Here is an 18,971-nt window from a genome sequence, read left to right as displayed (position 1 = left end):
GGGTGTGCTGCGCCCCTGTGTCACAGCTACCCAATGTGTCGGAGGCATGTGGGGAAGGTGTGAGTCCGAAGGATGCTGAGCTGTAGATGAGGTGCCTAGGCGGCTGCAGATCATTAGCTGGACTGCTGGCTTAGAGCTAGAGAAGGATGGTGCGGTGTGAATCGTATCACCTCTTTCTCCTCTCGCAGAACAGCTCTTGATTGGGCCAAGGGATTTGTTTGTTTCCCCTAGATGATGTATGTCACAGCCATCTTCTGCACCCATGCACCTTGTTATGGTTTTGAAATTATGCCAGGTTTTAACTCGGCTGAGTACAAGCAAGTGCAGCAGCCTGAACAGTTCCAGTGCTTTGTTTATAGACCTAAATGTTAGACTTTTGTTTAACTTAAGCTCTGTATTTTTTTTTTTTTAGCTTAAATGAAAAAGATCGTTATGTGCTATGAACAAAGGACAAAATTAAAGACTTTGTGCAGAAAGACTGTTCTATGAGAACAGCAGTGACAGCTCACTGGCAGTAATGGAGGAAGTACCTTTTAATTCTGTATGTCCGACTTCTTCCTGGTGAAGTGAGATTTAACCTGGCAGACAAACTTAGATAGCTTTTACCCATAAATCTGAGAACCTGATTGAAACTTGTGCGTTTTTTGGATTTCCCCAAATCCAGGTATTCTACAAAATGTACCCAGGGGATCTGGTTTTGTTTGTGTAATAGCAAGTCATTTTGAAAAAAAAGGGGGCGTGTGAGCTGGCAAGAAGATAGGAGCATTTTAAGGAAACCAGCTTGATACATAGTTTTGTTCTTTGTATGTGGAAAGCAAAACATGTTATATCTGCCCAAGCTCTTATCAGATTGTGTTTTCCCAAGTTAAGACTGTTTTAAAGCAGTTCAGTTGGTCTTGGTTTGGCAGGAAAGCAAAAAACCAGAACCTTTGCTCCAGCTGTTAGGCTTTTAATTCTCTACCAGATGCGTGGCCAGGGCCCTGCTGAGTGGCTGGGGCAGTGTGGCTACTGGGAAACCCTTTGTAGGGGAAGCAGGACTGTTGTGAACTGGTAGATCGTTGGGAAGCCTTTAGAATATTGCTTGGCATTTCAGATGACTGAGTACTGAAGCATTGCTTTATTTTAACTGAGAATTTGGAGGTGTCGTGGTAAAAACATTTGTTATGGGATGTGACATGTAAGAAATTCAGCCTGTAATTAGGAATGCTTGCTAGTCCTTTGAACATGACAGTTCGGATGGCAAAATAGAGAATACTAAGGCAAAAATAAGAAGCATGTACAAAACTTAAGCTGTTCTGTAGTGTCTGAGGAACCCGAGGAGTAATTGAGTCTGGAGCCGTGCAGCTAAGCTCAGCACAGTGCTGTGTCTTTAAATAGTCTGTCATGTCAAACACAACAGGTTAAATTAAGTTCTCTTACTAATAAAATGGAAAGAGAGTCGGTGTGGAATGCAAGACCAGAACAGCCTTACAAGGGCAGGCTTTGCTCCTCTGGTCGCTGAAGACTGAGCGTAATTGAGATGGACAAACTAAGGCCCGAGATAGAATTGAAGCTGTCATGATCTTTGCAAGTATGTGGTCATGTTGTTTGTTTGTACATGGGATGATGACTCGTGGAAAACACTTAAGAAATGCATGAATTATTACTAATTGCTAACTTAAGTGGAGTGATGGGGCGTGAGGCAAGTAAGCAGTGGGACAATGGGTTTCTGACTGGGGGTCCCCAAAGGGAAAAGCAGAGACTGTTTTCACATTTAGTTTAAACTGATGTTGCCCATCCTTCTGTCACATCTGCTTCGCTGACAAGGGATCATTCAGGGATCCCGTCTGGGTGAAAACTAATCCCCAGTGTCCTAAGGTCTTCAGCTGAATTGCCTTCCTGGTTCTGTGCATACCAGTGCTGCCAGAAGGGAGGTCGTGGTGGGGGACCCAGTCATCGCTGCAGACCCTGTGGGCCCACGGGTCACGCGCTTATTATCATCATGAGGCTGTGTTGCAAGTTCCACCTGCCTCTCATGGTGTGTGAATTATGTGCTGTACTACATGCAGGCCTGTTTTTAATTTGACCTTCCAATACTATCTAGTTGTTAGCATAATTATATGCATTTGAGAACAGTTAAAGCTCAAAATGAGTTGAAAGAAGTTTTGGGAAAATATAATGTAACGATAGAATGTTTTCTACTGAATGAGGGAAAAAATAGGGATTGCTACTTCATTGTGCAGAGTTGCATTTTGCAGTGGTAGGTGGAATAGATGTTAATAATAAAAGTATCCAGCAATGTTTAAATAACAAGGTCCCATTTGCTACTGTGGTAATTAGTCATGCAGTACTGGTTAGCAGTGTGCGCGCTGTTTTCTCAAACTGCAGACCCTTCACAGATCCAGAGTGGCTGCAGTGTGAGATAACCACCAGTATTTTTCAAGGACAGATGATTGTCTTGTGCTGTTCTTGTTTAGAAACAAACCCTTACTCAGCCAGAAAGGCTGCTGGCCTGAAGTGGCTGGGAGACAATTACAGAACATCTGTATGGTTTGAGCTACGTTCTGTAGGCTGTTGGTTATAAAAAGGTATGTGGATTCACCAGAGAAGTAAATAGAGCCCATGCCCATGTATAACAACCCACATGCTGTTATTTAATGAAAATACAGTTGTAAGCTTTCACCAGCTGGGAGGTTTGTGTGGAGTGCTACAGAGCATCATATTCTGGGGAGCCTTAGAAAAGAAATGAAGAGAACAAGTTTGTGTGCTCCCCAGGGAGCCCAGGCTTTCTTGGTCTATTGTGTGCATGCCCACAGGCAGGATTGTCTGTGGCAGCGTGCTCTTGCTCTTTGAAACTGGTACTCTTCTATGACTAATATAGTCCTTAATCTATTGTGAAGTTGATTTACGTCTTCTAAAATTATTTTTAATAGTGGCTTATGTTTTTCATACAGGTGAAATCGCATTTGAATCAGAAAAGCCCCAAATGTGATTTGCTACTTAGTTTCTTACAGCTTTTGAAAACTCCATCCTTCAGACTTTTCAAGTGTTCTCCAGCTTTGCTTGCTGATGTAATGGCGTCCTCTGAGGTTTCGGTGGATTATTTTACTTATCAGAATACAAGAGCTAAAAACAGTCCTTTTTAATAAAATAGAATAATAACCACCCCACCCCACCCACCCATACACACTCCACACAGGTCAGCATATTCAGCTTTTGATGGGGAGGGGCAAAAATAAAAAGATAAAATTGTGAAATAATCTATCCAGTTCTTGCAGTATCCAGTGAGGGGTATTTTTGAGGAAGTTTCTTCTTTGTAATTGCTCTGCAAATGCATTTTAATAAAGCAACATTCCTACAATTTTTCTTAACTTAATCCATTTTGTTCAGATCTCAGTTATTTTTAGATGGATTTTCTGAGGAAACTTAAGTTTGACTGCCTAGTCTGTCAGTCTCCTGGCAGCTGCTGAACTCAGCCAGTTTTGGTATGGAGCTCAAGCAGGAGAACATGTAGTCACTTACTGCATTTCAGATGAAGGGGTGGAAAAATCTTCAACCATTGGAATTTGGTGGTGAAAGTGCATCTGGTTATCTTCTAAAACATTTTGCCACGATGCTAATTGAAGTGTAAATGTAAGCAATAATTCAGATGCTGAGTCTACTTGAATGCATAGCAGTATGCTCATGTGGTAGCCAGAAGACACTAAATTTAGTATTGCAGATAGACTCAAATCAGCAGTTTTACGATCATCTACGGATGAAAATGGTAAATTGGGCATAACATCTTTTTTCAGGGGAAGTCTAATAAAAAAGGAAATATATTCCCTAGGGAATTTCCAGATCATTCAAGGCGTGTACATGTGTGAGAAGTTCCTGCAGCAAGCTTTAAGAAAGCTGCCTTCTGTGGATCTTGAGTTGAATCTGGTCCTGCATCTCCTCCCTTTTTGTGATAGGCGATATACCAGAAGGTTGGTTATATTTCAGTTCTGCTCTGCCCGTCCTGTTTAGGTGAAGGGACTGCTGACTAACTTGCATGGCAGCTACAGCCCAGAGCAACGCGATTGCTATTTCAGATGGTTTCAGGCTCTGTCTGATTCTGTAGCCCCCCAAAATAGCAAAGTGCCTTGTGAAGAATCCCTGTACTGCAGCAAGCACAGAGCTGCGCTTGCAAATCCAGTGATGTTTGAAATACAGAGCTTAGATTAAACAGCATAAAAATGTGTAGTAAGTCTTAAATTTCATCCTTGGATGCAGGATGTCCATTGTTCATGAAGCATTATCATAACTGTCAGAATAAATATAATTTTTTTCTATTTCTTCAAAAATGTATGAAACACCCAGCTCTTGGGGCATCGGATCAGAAGTATCTCTTTCAGTGCAAAAACAACTCTGTAGCTTTTTAAAAGAAAAGCTGTGTGAGGAAAAAAGATTTTTCTCTGTTGATTGGATTTCCTTTTAACACTGACGGTTTTTGTTAGACTGCTGATTTAAGAATGTTCAAAACAAATATAAAATACTCAAATTAAGAATAAGATATGGAATACTGCATTATGTCACCAGAGTTCTTTTGGAGATGAGTTACAGGTTGGTGGAGTTCAACTCTTAAAAGGCAAGGCACCCCATTTCCTCAGAACATCTTATGCTTTTATGCATATTTGTAAGTAGCATTTCTGATACAACAAGACTTTACTATTTCTAGATAAATGTTATCTAGAAGTCACTCATTCCATTAAATCTTTTCCTGAATGGTTTAGAGGAGGAGAGGATGATGCAAGACATTGTATTTTGTATGGCAAATTAAGCAACAGCAACACAAAAACCTTTGAATAAACAAAAAAATGAGTAGCTTTCAACATGCCTTTCTTACCTTCACACCTATATCTCTCTTGTCCCTCAGTTCTGAGCTAGTCAGGTCTTGAGTTTGGACACCTACTTATGCTTATTGATTTTAAAACCTTGGGTTTTCACTCTGTGTCTTCCCAAATGGGCTGTTCCCAGAAATTCCCTGACCACTGCTATCTGACTGTTCAGTGCTTTTATCGGTGGAGTCCTCTCGGTACTCCACCAGCGTCAGGTTTGCAGTGGCAGTACTGACACTGTGGTCTCCCAGCTGCTGGGGAGGGAGCAGAGTGGGGGAATGACAGCGAGCCCTGGCTTACACAAGTTAGCAGTGTGTGAAAGCTGCGGGGGGCAGGTCTGCTTCAAACGGTCAGACCTGTTCAGCTTTGTTTGGAGCTTCTAGCTTAATCATTACCTTGCACTGTGATGTAGTCTGTAACTTGGAAGTACCTTGTTTGAGTTTGTAAATCACGTAATAGAACAGTTCTAGATGGTGGCGCTGCCTGAGCACCCCATAAGCAACAGGAATGAGGTGTGGGCGTCCTCCCAGCCTGCCCTGAAGGACTGGGAAGCCTTTCGATGTTGGTGTGAAACATTCCCTAGCAGAGGTGTGGCTCGTGCTTTCCCAAGGAAGGGTTAACATCAGTAAGTACATGTGACATATGCAAACTATGAATCATTCCAATAGATCTGTGCAACTCCTGCCTGCTTAGGCAGCAAGCAGATGCTGTTCCCTGTGGTCGCCATGGTAACCCTGCCTGTACTATAATAAAGCCCAGCCCAGATCCTTCCTTAGGCAGACCTCTGCGGCTGTTCCACCTAGCTCATTGTTCCCGCTCCAGAGAAGAGGCAAGGCAGGGACAGGGAGGAGGGAATGGGATACCAGAGGCAGCGGCAGCTTTCGCCTGCTTGTAACCTCTTGCGCCTGATTCGGGGATCGCCCAGAGCACTGCAAACCTTGCTTGGGAGACAGAGACGGGCTTGCGAACAGCTGTGATATCCAACAGCTTCCTCGGAGTGCATCCCCAGGTTGTGGGAGAGGAGCTGGTGTGTGCAGCGACTTTAATAGGCGTGGGGAAAGTCTCGATGCTGGCTGCTGGTACAGCGTTCTACCATTCCCAGCTACATTCCTCTGTTATGAAGCCCCCCTTGAAGCAGAGGAGCTGATGTCATTCAGAAGAGCTTTTGGCAGGCATTGTGGAGCCAGCAAGTCCGGTCTTGAAGGCAGCAGGCTTGACACGGTTCCCCTTCAGCCTCACTGTGCCTCCTGAGCCTGTGATATGCATTTCTGGAAGTGAAAATCTTGAGAGTGGTCCTGAAGATGGGAAGACTGGTGAGGAGGGCATTCTGCCGATGCTGATACCTTCCTGCAGAGTTTTTTTGGGAGGAAAATAATTTGGATTTATTGTTCAGAAGATCTAATCATTTTGCTGCTAAATGGATTGTATAGAAGCACCAGAACTTTGTTTAATGTGCTGTTACCTGAAAAGCTGCCAAGCCAGAATAATACAATTTTTTTTATCCTTCTGATATTTCCAGCAAAACAAAAACTTGGCTTAAAAAGGGAGTTGCTTTTACAGCTCTGAAATGAGACAATAAGGGACTAATTCTGTGCTTGTAAATGGACTAATTTCGAGGGACTGTGTCAGGATTTAAACCTTGATTTCTCTGTTTAACATGGCTGAATTAAACATATTTTGATGGAACTCTGGAAATCTGATTGTAAGTAGGAAGAGTCTTTTATTTTTTCCTACTTGACAAATACCAGTCTTCAACCTCACATATCTTTTGTTATTTAAGTATAGAAATATTATGGTGGTTATAGTGTAGTGCTATATACCTTACCTGAAAATATTTTGTAAGTGGAGTCTTTTTTGCGAAATACAATCAGGGCTGTTAAGGAGAATATATTTTACAGTAATTGCAACTGAATATTGATTTCTCATCTCTGCTGGAAAAATGGATTACCTTGGAGACAAACTGACAGTGGCACAAACTCACATGACCCAGTGGATGGGTACAGTGCGGAGATCCTTACAGGAAGCACTAAATTTAGTCACTACTGCGGTTGCTCATGAGCGGACTAGCGGGGAAGGTGGAAGCAGGACTCCCTTCAAGCGGACCTCCTCCTTCAGGCACTTTGCATCCCGGAGCAGAGAGTCCTTCCGAAGGTTTTCAGTGCGGAGTCAGCAGAGGTTTTCCTCTTTGAGGAAGAGGCAGACCAGTTCAGAGCCACCTGAGCTTGTAAGCTATACATCTTTTTGAGACTCTCGAGGTAGATAATGCAAAACGAAAAACTTGGTTTTGTTGCAGCGTTTTATCTAATGACAAAACCTATGTCGTGTCTACTTTTCAGTGTGAAAATAGCCCCTAAACCACATCCAGGTAGTGGTGTCTGTCTGTCTGCTCCCAGCTGATTTCTTTCTGCAGCGCAGGTGGATATTTTCATTTGCCAGGGAACACAGTTAACCAAGGTTTTGGGAATGGGGAAGAATGTTGTTGATCTTTTTTAAAGCAGCACGGTAAGGTAGGACAAATACTTGTCTAAAGTTAGAAAAAGAAAGTTAGTCTGAAACTGTGCTTGTGTCAGTTGTTTCAATGCCACAGGTCAGCATGACTTTGAATGTACGTTGGTACTTGTAATTTTTCAGTAAAAATATGCCTGAGGCTAATCTTTTAAAAGGACTGAAGTGCTGTCACTCTGCAGTCAATGATAAATAATCATTATTCTCCTCTTTTATTGAAAAAGAGGTGTTTTTCCTCAGTATAATTGCTGCCTTGTCATGAAATAGAAGTTATACTACCAGCGTGACTTGTGAGAACCATAGTGGGGTGGAGGCAGGTTGTAATTTCATGGAAGCAAAGGAAAGGTGAAGAGCTGTTGGTTAACAACTGTGTGCCACAAAGACCCCCCTCCCTTTTTCATTAAATGCCTTTCCTAGTTTCTAGGTTATTTTCAGGAGGGACGGTCTGTGTTAAATAGTGTGGCAAAGTGGTGGAGGAAAGGTGGTTGTGCAGAGAAAGCCCTTCCTTGGGCGAAAGGGGTGCGGGCTCTTGCAGCTGGGCAGGGGTCTGCCGCTCCTTGCAGCCGTTATTTGACATGCCCTGTTTCTAGTACCAGTAAATAATGCAAAGCAGCAGTGTTTTTAGGTGATGGTGTGAGAAGTAAACAAATTGGGTTTATTCTGTTTTACTTCATGCAGAGTAGCCTAAACTAGTGATTTAAGTTTTACCTGAAACTGATGATTTAAGACTGACGCTTGAACTACAGGCAGTGGGTGTACTGTGTTGACTTGAGTGGGATCAGGACCAAAGCTTTGGTACCAGTATGTTGGTAAAGCCTGAACAGTTTGCACTCTGAAGTGGCTGAAATGTTTTGGCTTGTTTGTTTGTTTGTTTTCCTTAAAAAAAAAAACCAAAAAACAACCCAAGGTAGTAGTGGTTCATTGTAAAGTGTAAATACGTAAAGTTCTGGTGTGGCCTCACGTAGTTTTCGTTCACTGAATGATTGAAGGTAAAGTTGCATTCCTTGGGCAGGTGTGGTGTTTGTGTACAGGCTATTTCCAGTACTTTTTATCAGTTATGGTTACAGCATTTTTGTCCTAGCTTGCTATTAATCTCCTGTTTGGCTGCACTGCAAAAGAAAATATTGTCCAATGAGCACAAAAGAATGACGAGGAAAATATTTGGTAACCACTGTTACCCTGTTAGCATGGTGAGGTTGTGTTGATTTCTTTTTTAAGCTGGTATTTTAGATTTATTAGAATCATCTGAATAAAAAACTTGTTTAAAAGAAGTGAAGACTTAAAAGTGGAAATGTGGAACCTACAGAGGACAGCTGTACTACTTTCCTTACACTGAACTGCTTATAGAGCAGAAATTGTGAGACACAGGATGACCTCTTCACTTAATTCACTGGTGACAGCCACTGGAGCTGCTGTTCCTCTGTTTCAGCAGTAATTTTGCATGTGCTTGGTGTATGCGTTAATTTGGTGTAACTTGTGCCCAACTCTTGTGGTCAGCCTTAAGGTCTCAGCACTTGTGAAAGTTTGCAGTTTGTGCCGTTGCGTCTTTGCAGAACAACTTGTGAATATGGACCATGAGCTATTATTTCTTTTTTTATTTTTTTTTTAATCTGGCTGGAACAGTGTCCTGGTTGTACTTAGTCCTTGGAGCTACTGACATTTTTTTACAGAACTATTGAATTAGTATATAGCATGTAGTCCATCATAAACTGACCTCTGTTGTTTTAGGGATGTAATGTCAAGTAGTCACTTGGCACTGATAGTTCAGTGATGCAATTTTTAAACAAGGAGCAGCTGAGCCCTCTGCCTTGTGAGCCAGCTGCTGTCATGAGCCCGACACAGCAAGAGCCAGTGGCTTTCAGCTCCCATCCCTGCTGTCACGGGTGGCTGCTGGCAGAGAACTTTGCATTGTACAAGACTGAGAAACCTGGCAAAACTCAAGTCAAACAACACAATTTAAGATAGTGTGAGTAAACTTAACCGATAAATGCCTTGCTGCTGGGGTTGAAGGTAGTGGAGGTGTGAAAGTGCATTCCACTGCATCAGTGTAGCTCTCTGTCCCCTTTCATGACTTTGGTGGACTTCCAGCTTAGATACCAAGGGAAATAATAGGTTACAGCTTGTATGGATCTCCTGTCACTGATTCAGGTATCTTCTAGAGGAATTAAGAACACTCATCCATTTATATGTGTATCTGTGGCTTTTTAAAAAAATGCTTGGGCTCAAAAATTGTCTTGTTTTCTGTTTAGTGCTGTACTTAAGTTGCTATCCTGTGTTTGTAGTAGCTTTTATGGCAAAGGGCTAATGTTCTGCATGCTGTCTGCTGGATCCCACAGTGGGAAAACTTGGGGCTGTTCTGTTGGGAACTGCACCTGGGTCAGACCTGTCTTTTTAAATGTGGGGAAACTGGCTGGTCAGCACCTTATTAACCACATACCATGATGTGTTTTAGTTGGTAACTACTCCAAGCTGTGTAGCTGGGAAAAGGCTCATGGATATGGCTTTTTTTTTTTCTGGGTTGCAAGAGACATTTTTATCCTCTACAGAGGAGCTTTAGGACTGGAGTGAAAGGGAGTTGCTGTAATTGGTTACTTCCTTGCTGGAGGTCATAAATGTAGGAATGGGGCTGTGAGAGAGGGGAAATAATTTTCTTTTCAAACACTTCTCTTTAACAGGTCAGGGATTATGTATTCACTTTGTTTTTCTGTTCGTACCTTGTCATATTTTCCTATTCCATGTCTGGCAGGGCTGACTTTCTACCCATTCCCATCTCTGACGTTGGGTGTTTCTCTGTGGCGCCGCAAAGAGGAGGTTCTGCAGCAGATTCCTCAGGAGGGGAGGCTGGGTGGATATACCTTACTTAAAATGTAATCCTCTAGGTTTTCTGTGGGAACTGGTCTTTATACAGAGGACATTGTGAATTTAGTTTGTGTCTTAATCTCTTCTAACATTTTTTTTTAATTAAATTCATTTGCCTTGAATTACACTCTTAACTCAGGGCAATCTGATTCTGCATCTAGAGAAAGTACAGCCACGTTTTAAGGAATCACTTAAAAGCTAGGACGGTCAAGGGATAAAATGACCCTGAGAGCTAAAACTAATTCTTGTGGTTCTCAAACCCAACAGTTGATCTGTCAGAGTTTAATATATGCAGATCTGCAAATCACAAACAGGAGTGCAGGAATAATTCTTATTTTAAATATCTTCACTGGTATATTCAAAGGCAGACTGTTTATTTTTCCCTGTAGTACTCCTATTAATGTTTCCATTGAAATGGACTACTTTGTCATTTGTCCTGCTTTCATTCATAACACAAACCCCTGAGCACACTGTTTTTCTCATCAATTCCTGTTGCCCAGCAAGCTTTTCCTTCCTCTCCTTTGCTTTGTGATAGCCTGTTCATGTAGCCATGTCTTCAAAGCTAGTCACTGTCCTTTTTGTTTCCACTGAAACTGAATTTAATTGGTCTGAGAATATTTTCTACAAATAGATGCAATATAGTGTTCTTATATTTAATTTAAGGGAAAAAGGTGTCACCATGGAGTGAAGAAACTTAGTGACTGCTGCACCCCTGAATGCCTGGGCCCTGGTATGCTGTTACAGGTCACCTGTGTTAAAACTGGCTGCACATAATGACACAGGACCGATTTTAATTGCATCGTTATTCTGGCATATTAGTATCAGATCTGGGAATCTGTAGCTTATCTTGCAGAATTTTTCACTTAACTTCCATTTAAAAGATTTCTCTGTAGATTTTTTTTTCCCTGACATTTTTATTGAGGCTTTTTTTCCATTTTTCATCTCATGTCACCAGCTCAGTGTCTTTGATGTAATAGGAACAGACATACTTTCTTTAAACGTTGCCTCTGTTTCACTCGTGATAATATCAGTCATGTTTCAATTACAGGTATGCTGTCTGGTTTCACAGCCAACACTGTTAGTCCTAGATCTGAAAGTTTGTTGCCATACAATAAAAACTGCATAGTTGTTTAATACCCTCAGTTCCTTAGCTAGCCCCTTACACCACTACTAAGAAAGTGTGGCAGTTTGTTTCTGTGTTGGCAGTTCAACTGCATTCAGACTGCAAGTGTGAACAACAAAGCTGTGGAAGATCTCAGAGGTGTTTCAGATTCTTAGGGAGAAGATTTTGAAATAGAATGGGAAAGATTAATTCTGTGGCTCTTTGGGCTGTTAAGTAGTTGATGTGTTTTATGTGAGTTGATCTGATATGTACAAAAATAATACTGAAGTGTGTTTAAGTGTGGTTTGCTTTCTGGTGTACTGGTCAGTTGATGAAAATGATCTTTTCATTCAAGCTGATCTGACAGCATCACAGTTATTTTGTTTGAATTCAGTTTTAAATATTTTTTTAATTATAGTATTTAATTATATTAATATAATTAAATAAGGATGCAAGTAGAGTATGTTGTTTGCCTGCATGTGTCCCACATGCTGGGAGGGCACTTGGCGCTTCAGAGGGGTTTTGTTGCATCCTGCAGCCCTTTCACTATCATCCTCTCTGCTAGAGGCTGAAAGTCCTATCTTGTTTTTTTCTGATCTTCTCAGATGTTTCTTTCTAAGCCAATATAAGCTTGTGCATTCAGCTTGTTTCTTGGAAAAGTTGCTGGATTACTTTTTCTGTTTGAGTAGGATCCTGCTGAGGAGCGGGTGAGGGACGAAGAGCACTGTTAAAACCTGGTTTGAATTATACACGTGCCATTCACCTGCACGTCACCTGGGATTGTGTCTCTGCTTTTAAAAGAGCATTGATCTGTACTATCAGTTTTGATTTTACCCAAGATCTGACTGCAAATGTTTGTCCTGTATCAGAAGCATCCTTCACAAACTATTTCTAAAAAGGAAGTAATACAAGTTGGCATTTTTATTCTGAGCTTGGCTATTTTGATACAGACCCTACAACAAATAGCTGAGCTATTTTTTTCCTAATATTCCCTGAAAGCACAATGACTTTCTCTCAAAAATACTGGTTTTGGTACTATCAGTGAATAGAACTTTAAGTTTCCAGAGAGCTGTTATGGTAGTGTGAAGCATGTTTGCAGAGAGCACGCTATTAAAAATGAGTTGTTTGTCTCGTTTCAGGGTGGGGGTGAGGAGTAAAGCTGTTCACTTTAATTAATGAAGATACAAGGGCCAATGCTGAAACAGTGCATGCTTTTGCATTCTTAATGACTTTTCTTTGGTTTAACAAGCCATGAACATAGCTGGCAGCATAAATCTGGGCCATAAAACCATCGTGATGGACATCTAGTATACTGCCTTTGTTGTTCCCATGTTATTTTGACAGGAATAATCACTTAAACGACTTTACTCTGTGATTTTGCTTAGACTGGCTGCAAGGAGTTGATTTTTGTTGTGTTCTTAAAGCATAAGAAAAGAACATAAATATATTTAGAGCTGGTAATTCTGTGCTCATTCACCTTGCGCTTTTTTTTTTTTTTTTTTTTTCCTCCCCCCTAAACATTAAGTTTGCTTTCAGGGAGCAGTAAATTGCATTAAACAAAACCATCACTGAACACAACTGTTAACACTGGCAATCCATTTTTATTGACATCTTGTATCATTGTGATAGTTTCAGGAAATACTAGTGGTGGTCACTGGGGGTGGGGTGGGGGGTGTGTGTGTTTTGACTGCTCTCTTCTAAAACATCTTCTGAGTTGTTTGAGATTTTTGTTTAAAGGAGCAGTGCACAGTCTCCAAAGTCTGCATGTTTGTTATTCACTTGTTGTCAAGAAATCCTGTCACTTTCTGTACATCCTTAAATCTAGGCTTTAAACTATAGAGCACTTTTTCCCAGGAATGTTTGTTTGGAGTTTAACCTATGTCTTATGTGGAAAAACATTAACTGTGCAGAAGAGCTGTGAAATAAAATATTTCAAGTAGGAGGTGTTGATTTCAAGTATGTAGCTTTTCAAAAAAAGCAAATATATTCACTTCCTAGCATAACAGTATAAAATTGTCTTGTTCTGGCTTGTGTCTCTTGTGATGTTGAAGATGAGGGATCCTGTTCAACTCCTGGTGCCAACTTTTATTAATGCTGATAAGTTACGCATGCCCTCTGGGAGAGAGTGGATTCCTCTGTCTAGGTAGGACAGCACTATTCTGCTCAAAATCTTCCTGATGGACAGGCTGGCATGCCTCTGGCTCTGATCCTGCTGGGTTTGGTTTCTTGGGGTTTAACTTCTTTTTAGCTTGACTGCCTAAGGCTGAAAAGGAAAGTGTTGTTATAGAAGGCATTTTAAAGATGTTCCCAACTATTCCCTGTGCTCTGCTTTGGTTTTCTGCTTGCCCACCTCTCAGAGGAAGTTGCCATGGCTCACTCAGCCCTAGCAAGGTATATATTTAGAATTCGGTTCTTGTCTGCTTTTCTCACATAAGTCAACCTCTGCTCTATCTTCAGCCTTACACTGAAACCACATGGTACGTGTGTGGTGAGTGTTTGCAGCAAGTCATAGCAGTTCTATTTTCAGGGTATAAAAAATGACAAACGCTAAAATGTCTTTGAAATCCTCAATGAAGCCAGGAGGTTACCTTCACTGAGAGTCACTGGAAAAGCAGTGAATAAATTTCATTGCATGATGGTAACCAGATTACTGGTGAAACTTCAGATTACTTTGGCCACGTTTCTGTTGTGGCCAGACTGCTGTGCGTAGACTTTGGGTCTCTCTGTGGTGCTGCTGCCTTTCAAACCGTGAGTCTGTCAGCTGGACCTGGCTCCTGGGAGGCACAGCAGAGCTGGGGCTCATGAGTGAAAGATCCATTAATAGAGAAGAAGCGATTAGCTGAAGACTGGCAAGCAGGGGAAGTAATTTTGTATGTTCAAAAGGTGTGGGAGATGCTGGGATTTGGAGAGCTGTGATAGACTCTTGGGGGTTCAAGTTTAGGCTGGAAAGGTGTTGCTGGGAAATGCTTTTTGAACTTGAGTAAATTATTGAACTTGCTGGCAATGATTTCCTCTGGCTGCTTTGCCACTGTGTGCAATGAACATTTTGTGCTGGTGTGGCCAGAAGGATCCCTGTCAGCTCTGCACTAACGCACTTGTTAAATCATTTGTTGTGTTTAGATCTGCACCGTTTGTGTGTTTTGATTAGGGTGAAAATATTTGTACTGTAGCACAAGGCATATACACGTTTCAAAGGGATATACGTTAAATACAGTGGATTAGGTTTGGTTCAATTCAGTTCAAATACAGGACTGTGAAGCAAAGTTTTGCTTCTAAGGTTAAGACTGGCTTTCTTATTAGCAAGGCCGTAAGACTAGTGATAAGGGCTGTTGTGGGTGTGGTATAAAGCTTTTTAAAGGAGAGCAGCTGAGCTAACACTATACATGGGATATGTAGCAGCTTGGGATGTTCTTTGCCCTCTCCACTCAGTTGCTGTCTGGTACCAGCTGTTCACAACTTACTCTTCCTTCCGTTTTCTTCCTTGGGGTTAGGGGCTGGGAGGAACACTTAGCCATCTCCTTATTTCTGCAGATGTAGGTCTGCTTTTCTGCAATTTTTGCCATGCCTTTCCATGGAAAAGGGGCTGGGATTCAGGCTTGTGCATCAAGGTGGGAAGCTATGAAAAGGTGGAGAATTAAACCAGTCACCCTCTAAAAACAACCCATCTATCATAAGGTAAATGCTGTCAGCTTTTAACATTAGGGGTATAATTGGTTGTTGGTTATCATATCCTACTGGAAGATATGGCCGAGACAGCCCTAGGTTGCATAGCAACAGCAAGGATGTAGTGGCTGATATCATTTATGAGAATGTTTTATACCATGGGACTTGGTATGTACTCCACTGCACATGGAAAAATTAAACATTTATTATGTAAAGGTTTGTTGAGTCGAGCAGTATAGATCCTTAGGATGTAACAGTGCTAAATACATTGTGTGAGCGCTTGCAGATGCAGGTGGGGGCAGCTGGGGCGTGCCTGTGTTTCCCCAGGTGTATGCTCATGCACCCCTGCTGCAGCTGTGGTTTGCCATGTTAAACCAGCTTGTCCTCTCCAGGCCAGAAAGACACTGGAGCCAGTGGGACATGGCTCTTGAGCAGACGTCGAGGCTGCTCACTGCAGTCTCCTTCCCTGCTGGCAGTGGTGGAGGTGGCCTGTGTAACAATGTAAAGACCTTGAGGTTATGAGATTAATACAATTACTTTTGTCACTGCTCTTAGGCTTGGTCTCCAGTGTTTGTAAAGTGCTTCCTTGGTTTGAACATACTGTGCTGAATTGGGTATTGGGAGGGCTGGTGAAGTCATCATGTATGATGCCTGTGGGTGGAGCCTGCACTGGAGGTCTCTAAACTTTCCTCATCAGTGAGATCAGAAAGAAAATGTACAGTTCCTGGAACTGTTTATCTGTCACTGCAGCATGGAGGGTGGGGTGGGAGGCAGAAAGTGCTGCCTTCTGCCTGGGACACTACACTAAGGCAGTTACTCCTTTCAACAACTTATTTAAACGCTGAGTTGGTAAATCTCCTCACCTGATTGCTTGGAACTAACTCGAGTGTTGGTCTTGAACCATGACTTACTACCTGTGGGCACCACTAGTTCGCTGGCTAGTAAGTATATATGGAAATCCTGGGATGCTGATGCCACAAAGTTCAATTTCCCACTTGCTGTGTTGATGTTTGGATACTTAGAAAAAACACATGGGTTGTGAAATGTTGTATAGTTTCTAAGGCCCTTGTGCTGGGTTTGTTTTTTTTGGTGTTGGTTCATTGGTTTTGATGTGGTGTTATGTTTGTGATAATTCTGTTGGTGGTCGAAAATACATAGTTGACTTTTTAGTAATAAACCTTGAAATCATTAGAATAATCATAGAATAATTCAGGTTAGAAAGGAGCTCTGGAGGTCTCTAGCCCAGTATCTGACTCAAAGCAGAGTCAACTATAAAATGATGGAATTTTTTTTTAATAGAATAAGGTATATTGCCATCTTCCTGGTATATTGCAGAGGAACAACTGGGACTGTGTTCTGGGTTTGTAAGGACTTGTAAACTCTCCTTAAGTGCAGTGTTGCACTTAAGGGGCAGGGGAGTTCTGAATATGGGCAATTTGACCAAACATCTGACTACTTTTCATTAAAAAGAGAAGAGAGGAAAAAAAAAAGGAGGGGGCAGGGGGAAGATTTTCAAGAAATCAGCAAGAATTTTTCTTTCTGAGTTTTGTGTTAATGAGGCAGATGGTCAAAACTTCATTCCATTGTGCAATTACCTATTCATATTCAATTTATGCCAGTAGATTTTAACTTTTAATTTTTTCACGTCAAGCTGTGGGGTGTCATTTTGGCTGTCTGATGTCTCTGTCTCTTTTGCAAACAAAGATATTTTTGAAACTGTCTGTGAGGATTCTGACTCATGAGATCTCTTTCAACTGGCATTCTTCATATGCCAGGTCTTTATTTCACATCAGCGCAGAAGTGTTTTTCACATAAATGTATGCATTCTTTCTTAGTTACGGTTAATTTTTGTGCTGGTAGGACCAATATTGTATGTGCATCATTTTCAGGAACTGGAAATTGCAGGAGTAATCAGCTCTGGACTGCTGCCAAACCCAGCTTAATTCCAAGGGAGTACTGAAAGAGGCATAATCATAATGTCTCATTTTAGAAGAAGAACTAGAGGCAGATCAGTATACAACTCAACTGTTTTATTTCATGTGAAAATTAAGTTGATTTTGTTCCTGGCTACTGATGTAAGTGTTTTAAGTTAAAGATTGAGGCGTGGAGAATTACAGCATTTGAATACTGGATTGAGAGCAGTATTTATTTGATTGGGGAGATTTTTCTGTGCTTACAAATAAGAGAATTCCTAATTTTGGTTTATCTTGTGCTCTAAGAAGACACCAGACCCCTCTTTTTATTGCTTTTTCCTTTGATATGTCTGTTACTGTATTATGAATATTCTGTTTATTGAGGAAATGGCTGTATCTGGCCTAGCTTCACACATTGTACACCACCTCTTTTGGACTTTGGGTTGGATAGAGAAAGAGAACGGCTCACACATATTAGCACAGGTTTGTTGAGTTAATAGTGGGTAGTTGTCTCTTACAGAAGAAGAGGTTTTCTGTTCAGAGCAGATATGTTCTTGAGGGCAACAAAAGTCAAAGCCAGATATGTCAGTTCTTTATCTTGCAGGATCTCTTGCTCTATAGTACTTACACATTTAAAAAAGGAAAATACTGTTTTCATCCATCTGAAGAAGTGAGCTTTAAGTTAGGATTTAGGCTAGGGAACAAAGTATGAAGCAGAATCTGGTCATGTTTGGGAACAGTACATGTTGGAAAGTATTTTGTTCTTTCTTGTCCCAATACTTGGGTAAAAACTGGCACCTTATTGTGCCATGGGATGCATTGCAAGGGGCTACTAGGCAGTAGGCAGGGTACTTTGATCTGTCTTCTGTGGTTTTATGTAAATTAATGTGATACAGGGCACTGTGGGATGTGTGATATAATGGGCTTGTGACAGACCTGAAAATTGTCACTCTAGTACATTCAGTAAAGCTTACATTATTTTTGCATCTGTCATATGTTTTAAAGCTCCCAATTTGTAATCCCAGTTTGTTCTTCATTCATGGTCTTTGTAACACCAGGTTGTTCCAAGTAAAATGTTAATGCCAGAAAATGCAAATGTATCTGTATGATCTAATCTGAGTTGCTTGTGTCTAAAAGCATCTCAGCCATAAAATGCAATGGTATGTATGTATAGTTCTCAGAGAAATTGTGTAATTTTGACTGGTATTTAAAAAACCAAAAGTTTAATAGCAGCTATCAAGTGCTACCCAAGGATTATAAAGGCTGAAGGAGGATGGAGGTAGAGAAAGTTATCACTCTGTTTTTTTATTTTACTTTTTTGACTAGCCTCTACTGTTTTTTAGAAATAAGCTTATAGTTACTGAAGGTAAACATTTTGAAAACAAAGGGAATGGACTTTTCCCAGGCACGTCCAAGGTCCCGATGGCCAGTGCTTCTGTATTACCAGATTGCCTTTAGTTTTTCTGGAGGGCAGTGAAGATAATGCAAGAGAGATCTTCAAAAGAAAACCTAAACCTTATCATTCTTATGCTTGATAGTAATCACATACTGTGAAGAATAATCTTTATAGTTTGTTGTCCCTTTCTTCTTCAACATATCCTACCTACTCCAGGATGCACAGGCTATAAATTGCTTTTCTGTGTCACCCTCGGATACCTCCTCCACAAGCTGGGGATGGGATCAGTTCCTCTTACTTCTCCCTATTTCAGTCGTAGTTGGAACCTTTTCTCTGTCAGCTAGCTGGCCAGGTTATTATACCTCATCAAATTCTCTGTGGTTCTTCTCAGCTGGTAGAAGCCAGAGTCTTTAAATAGTTTAGGCCTAAGGAATGGTTTGTAGACTTCAAAGAACATTTGTTTTTTCCAGCTAGTCATTGGGTCAGTTAAAAAGTGTGGACTGAAAGGGATCATCAGGGAAAGATTGTGCAGCTGCCTTCTGAAGTAGCTTCCTCCAGAAGCAAAATGCAATAGCATTACTCAATGTAACAAAGTAATCTGCTAGAATTTGGAGTGTCATATTCTTGACTTCTCAGTTTGTTTTACTGAATTTATGTTCACAATGTCTACAGAAGTAGCAATTTTATTTCTTTTT

The 18,971-nt window shown here is 41.1% G+C and overlaps 1 protein-coding gene across 5 annotated transcripts in view; it reads left to right on the top strand.

The window, feature by feature from the left end:
• KIAA1671 (KIAA1671 ortholog) overlaps window positions 1-18,971 on the top strand; it is an 87,261-nt gene that overhangs the window by 51,638 nt on the left and 16,652 nt on the right. The window contains exon 1 of one of the 5 annotated variants that reach the window (XM_027776932.2): window positions 6,570-7,062. The exons of 2 other annotated variants lie outside the window; for them this stretch is intronic. In XM_027776932.2, the coding sequence (XP_027632733.1) occupies window positions 6,778-7,062 (285 nt within the window). In that variant the 5' untranslated portion in view covers window positions 6,570-6,777. Of the gene's footprint in view, window positions 1-6,569; window positions 7,063-15,694; window positions 15,909-16,928; window positions 17,043-18,971 lie in introns of those variants that run through there. 2 more of the 5 variants (XM_013305226.3, XM_055795040.1) reach the window with 2 other exon arrangements.

The sequence above is a fragment of the Falco peregrinus genome, chromosome 2 (assembly GCF_023634155.1).
Source record: "Falco peregrinus isolate bFalPer1 chromosome 2, bFalPer1.pri, whole genome shotgun sequence".
Taxonomy (NCBI): Eukaryota; Metazoa; Chordata; class Aves; order Falconiformes; family Falconidae; genus Falco; species Falco peregrinus.
Note: the sequence above shows the minus strand (reverse complement) of the source record. Positions and strands in the feature narration are given on the sequence as shown.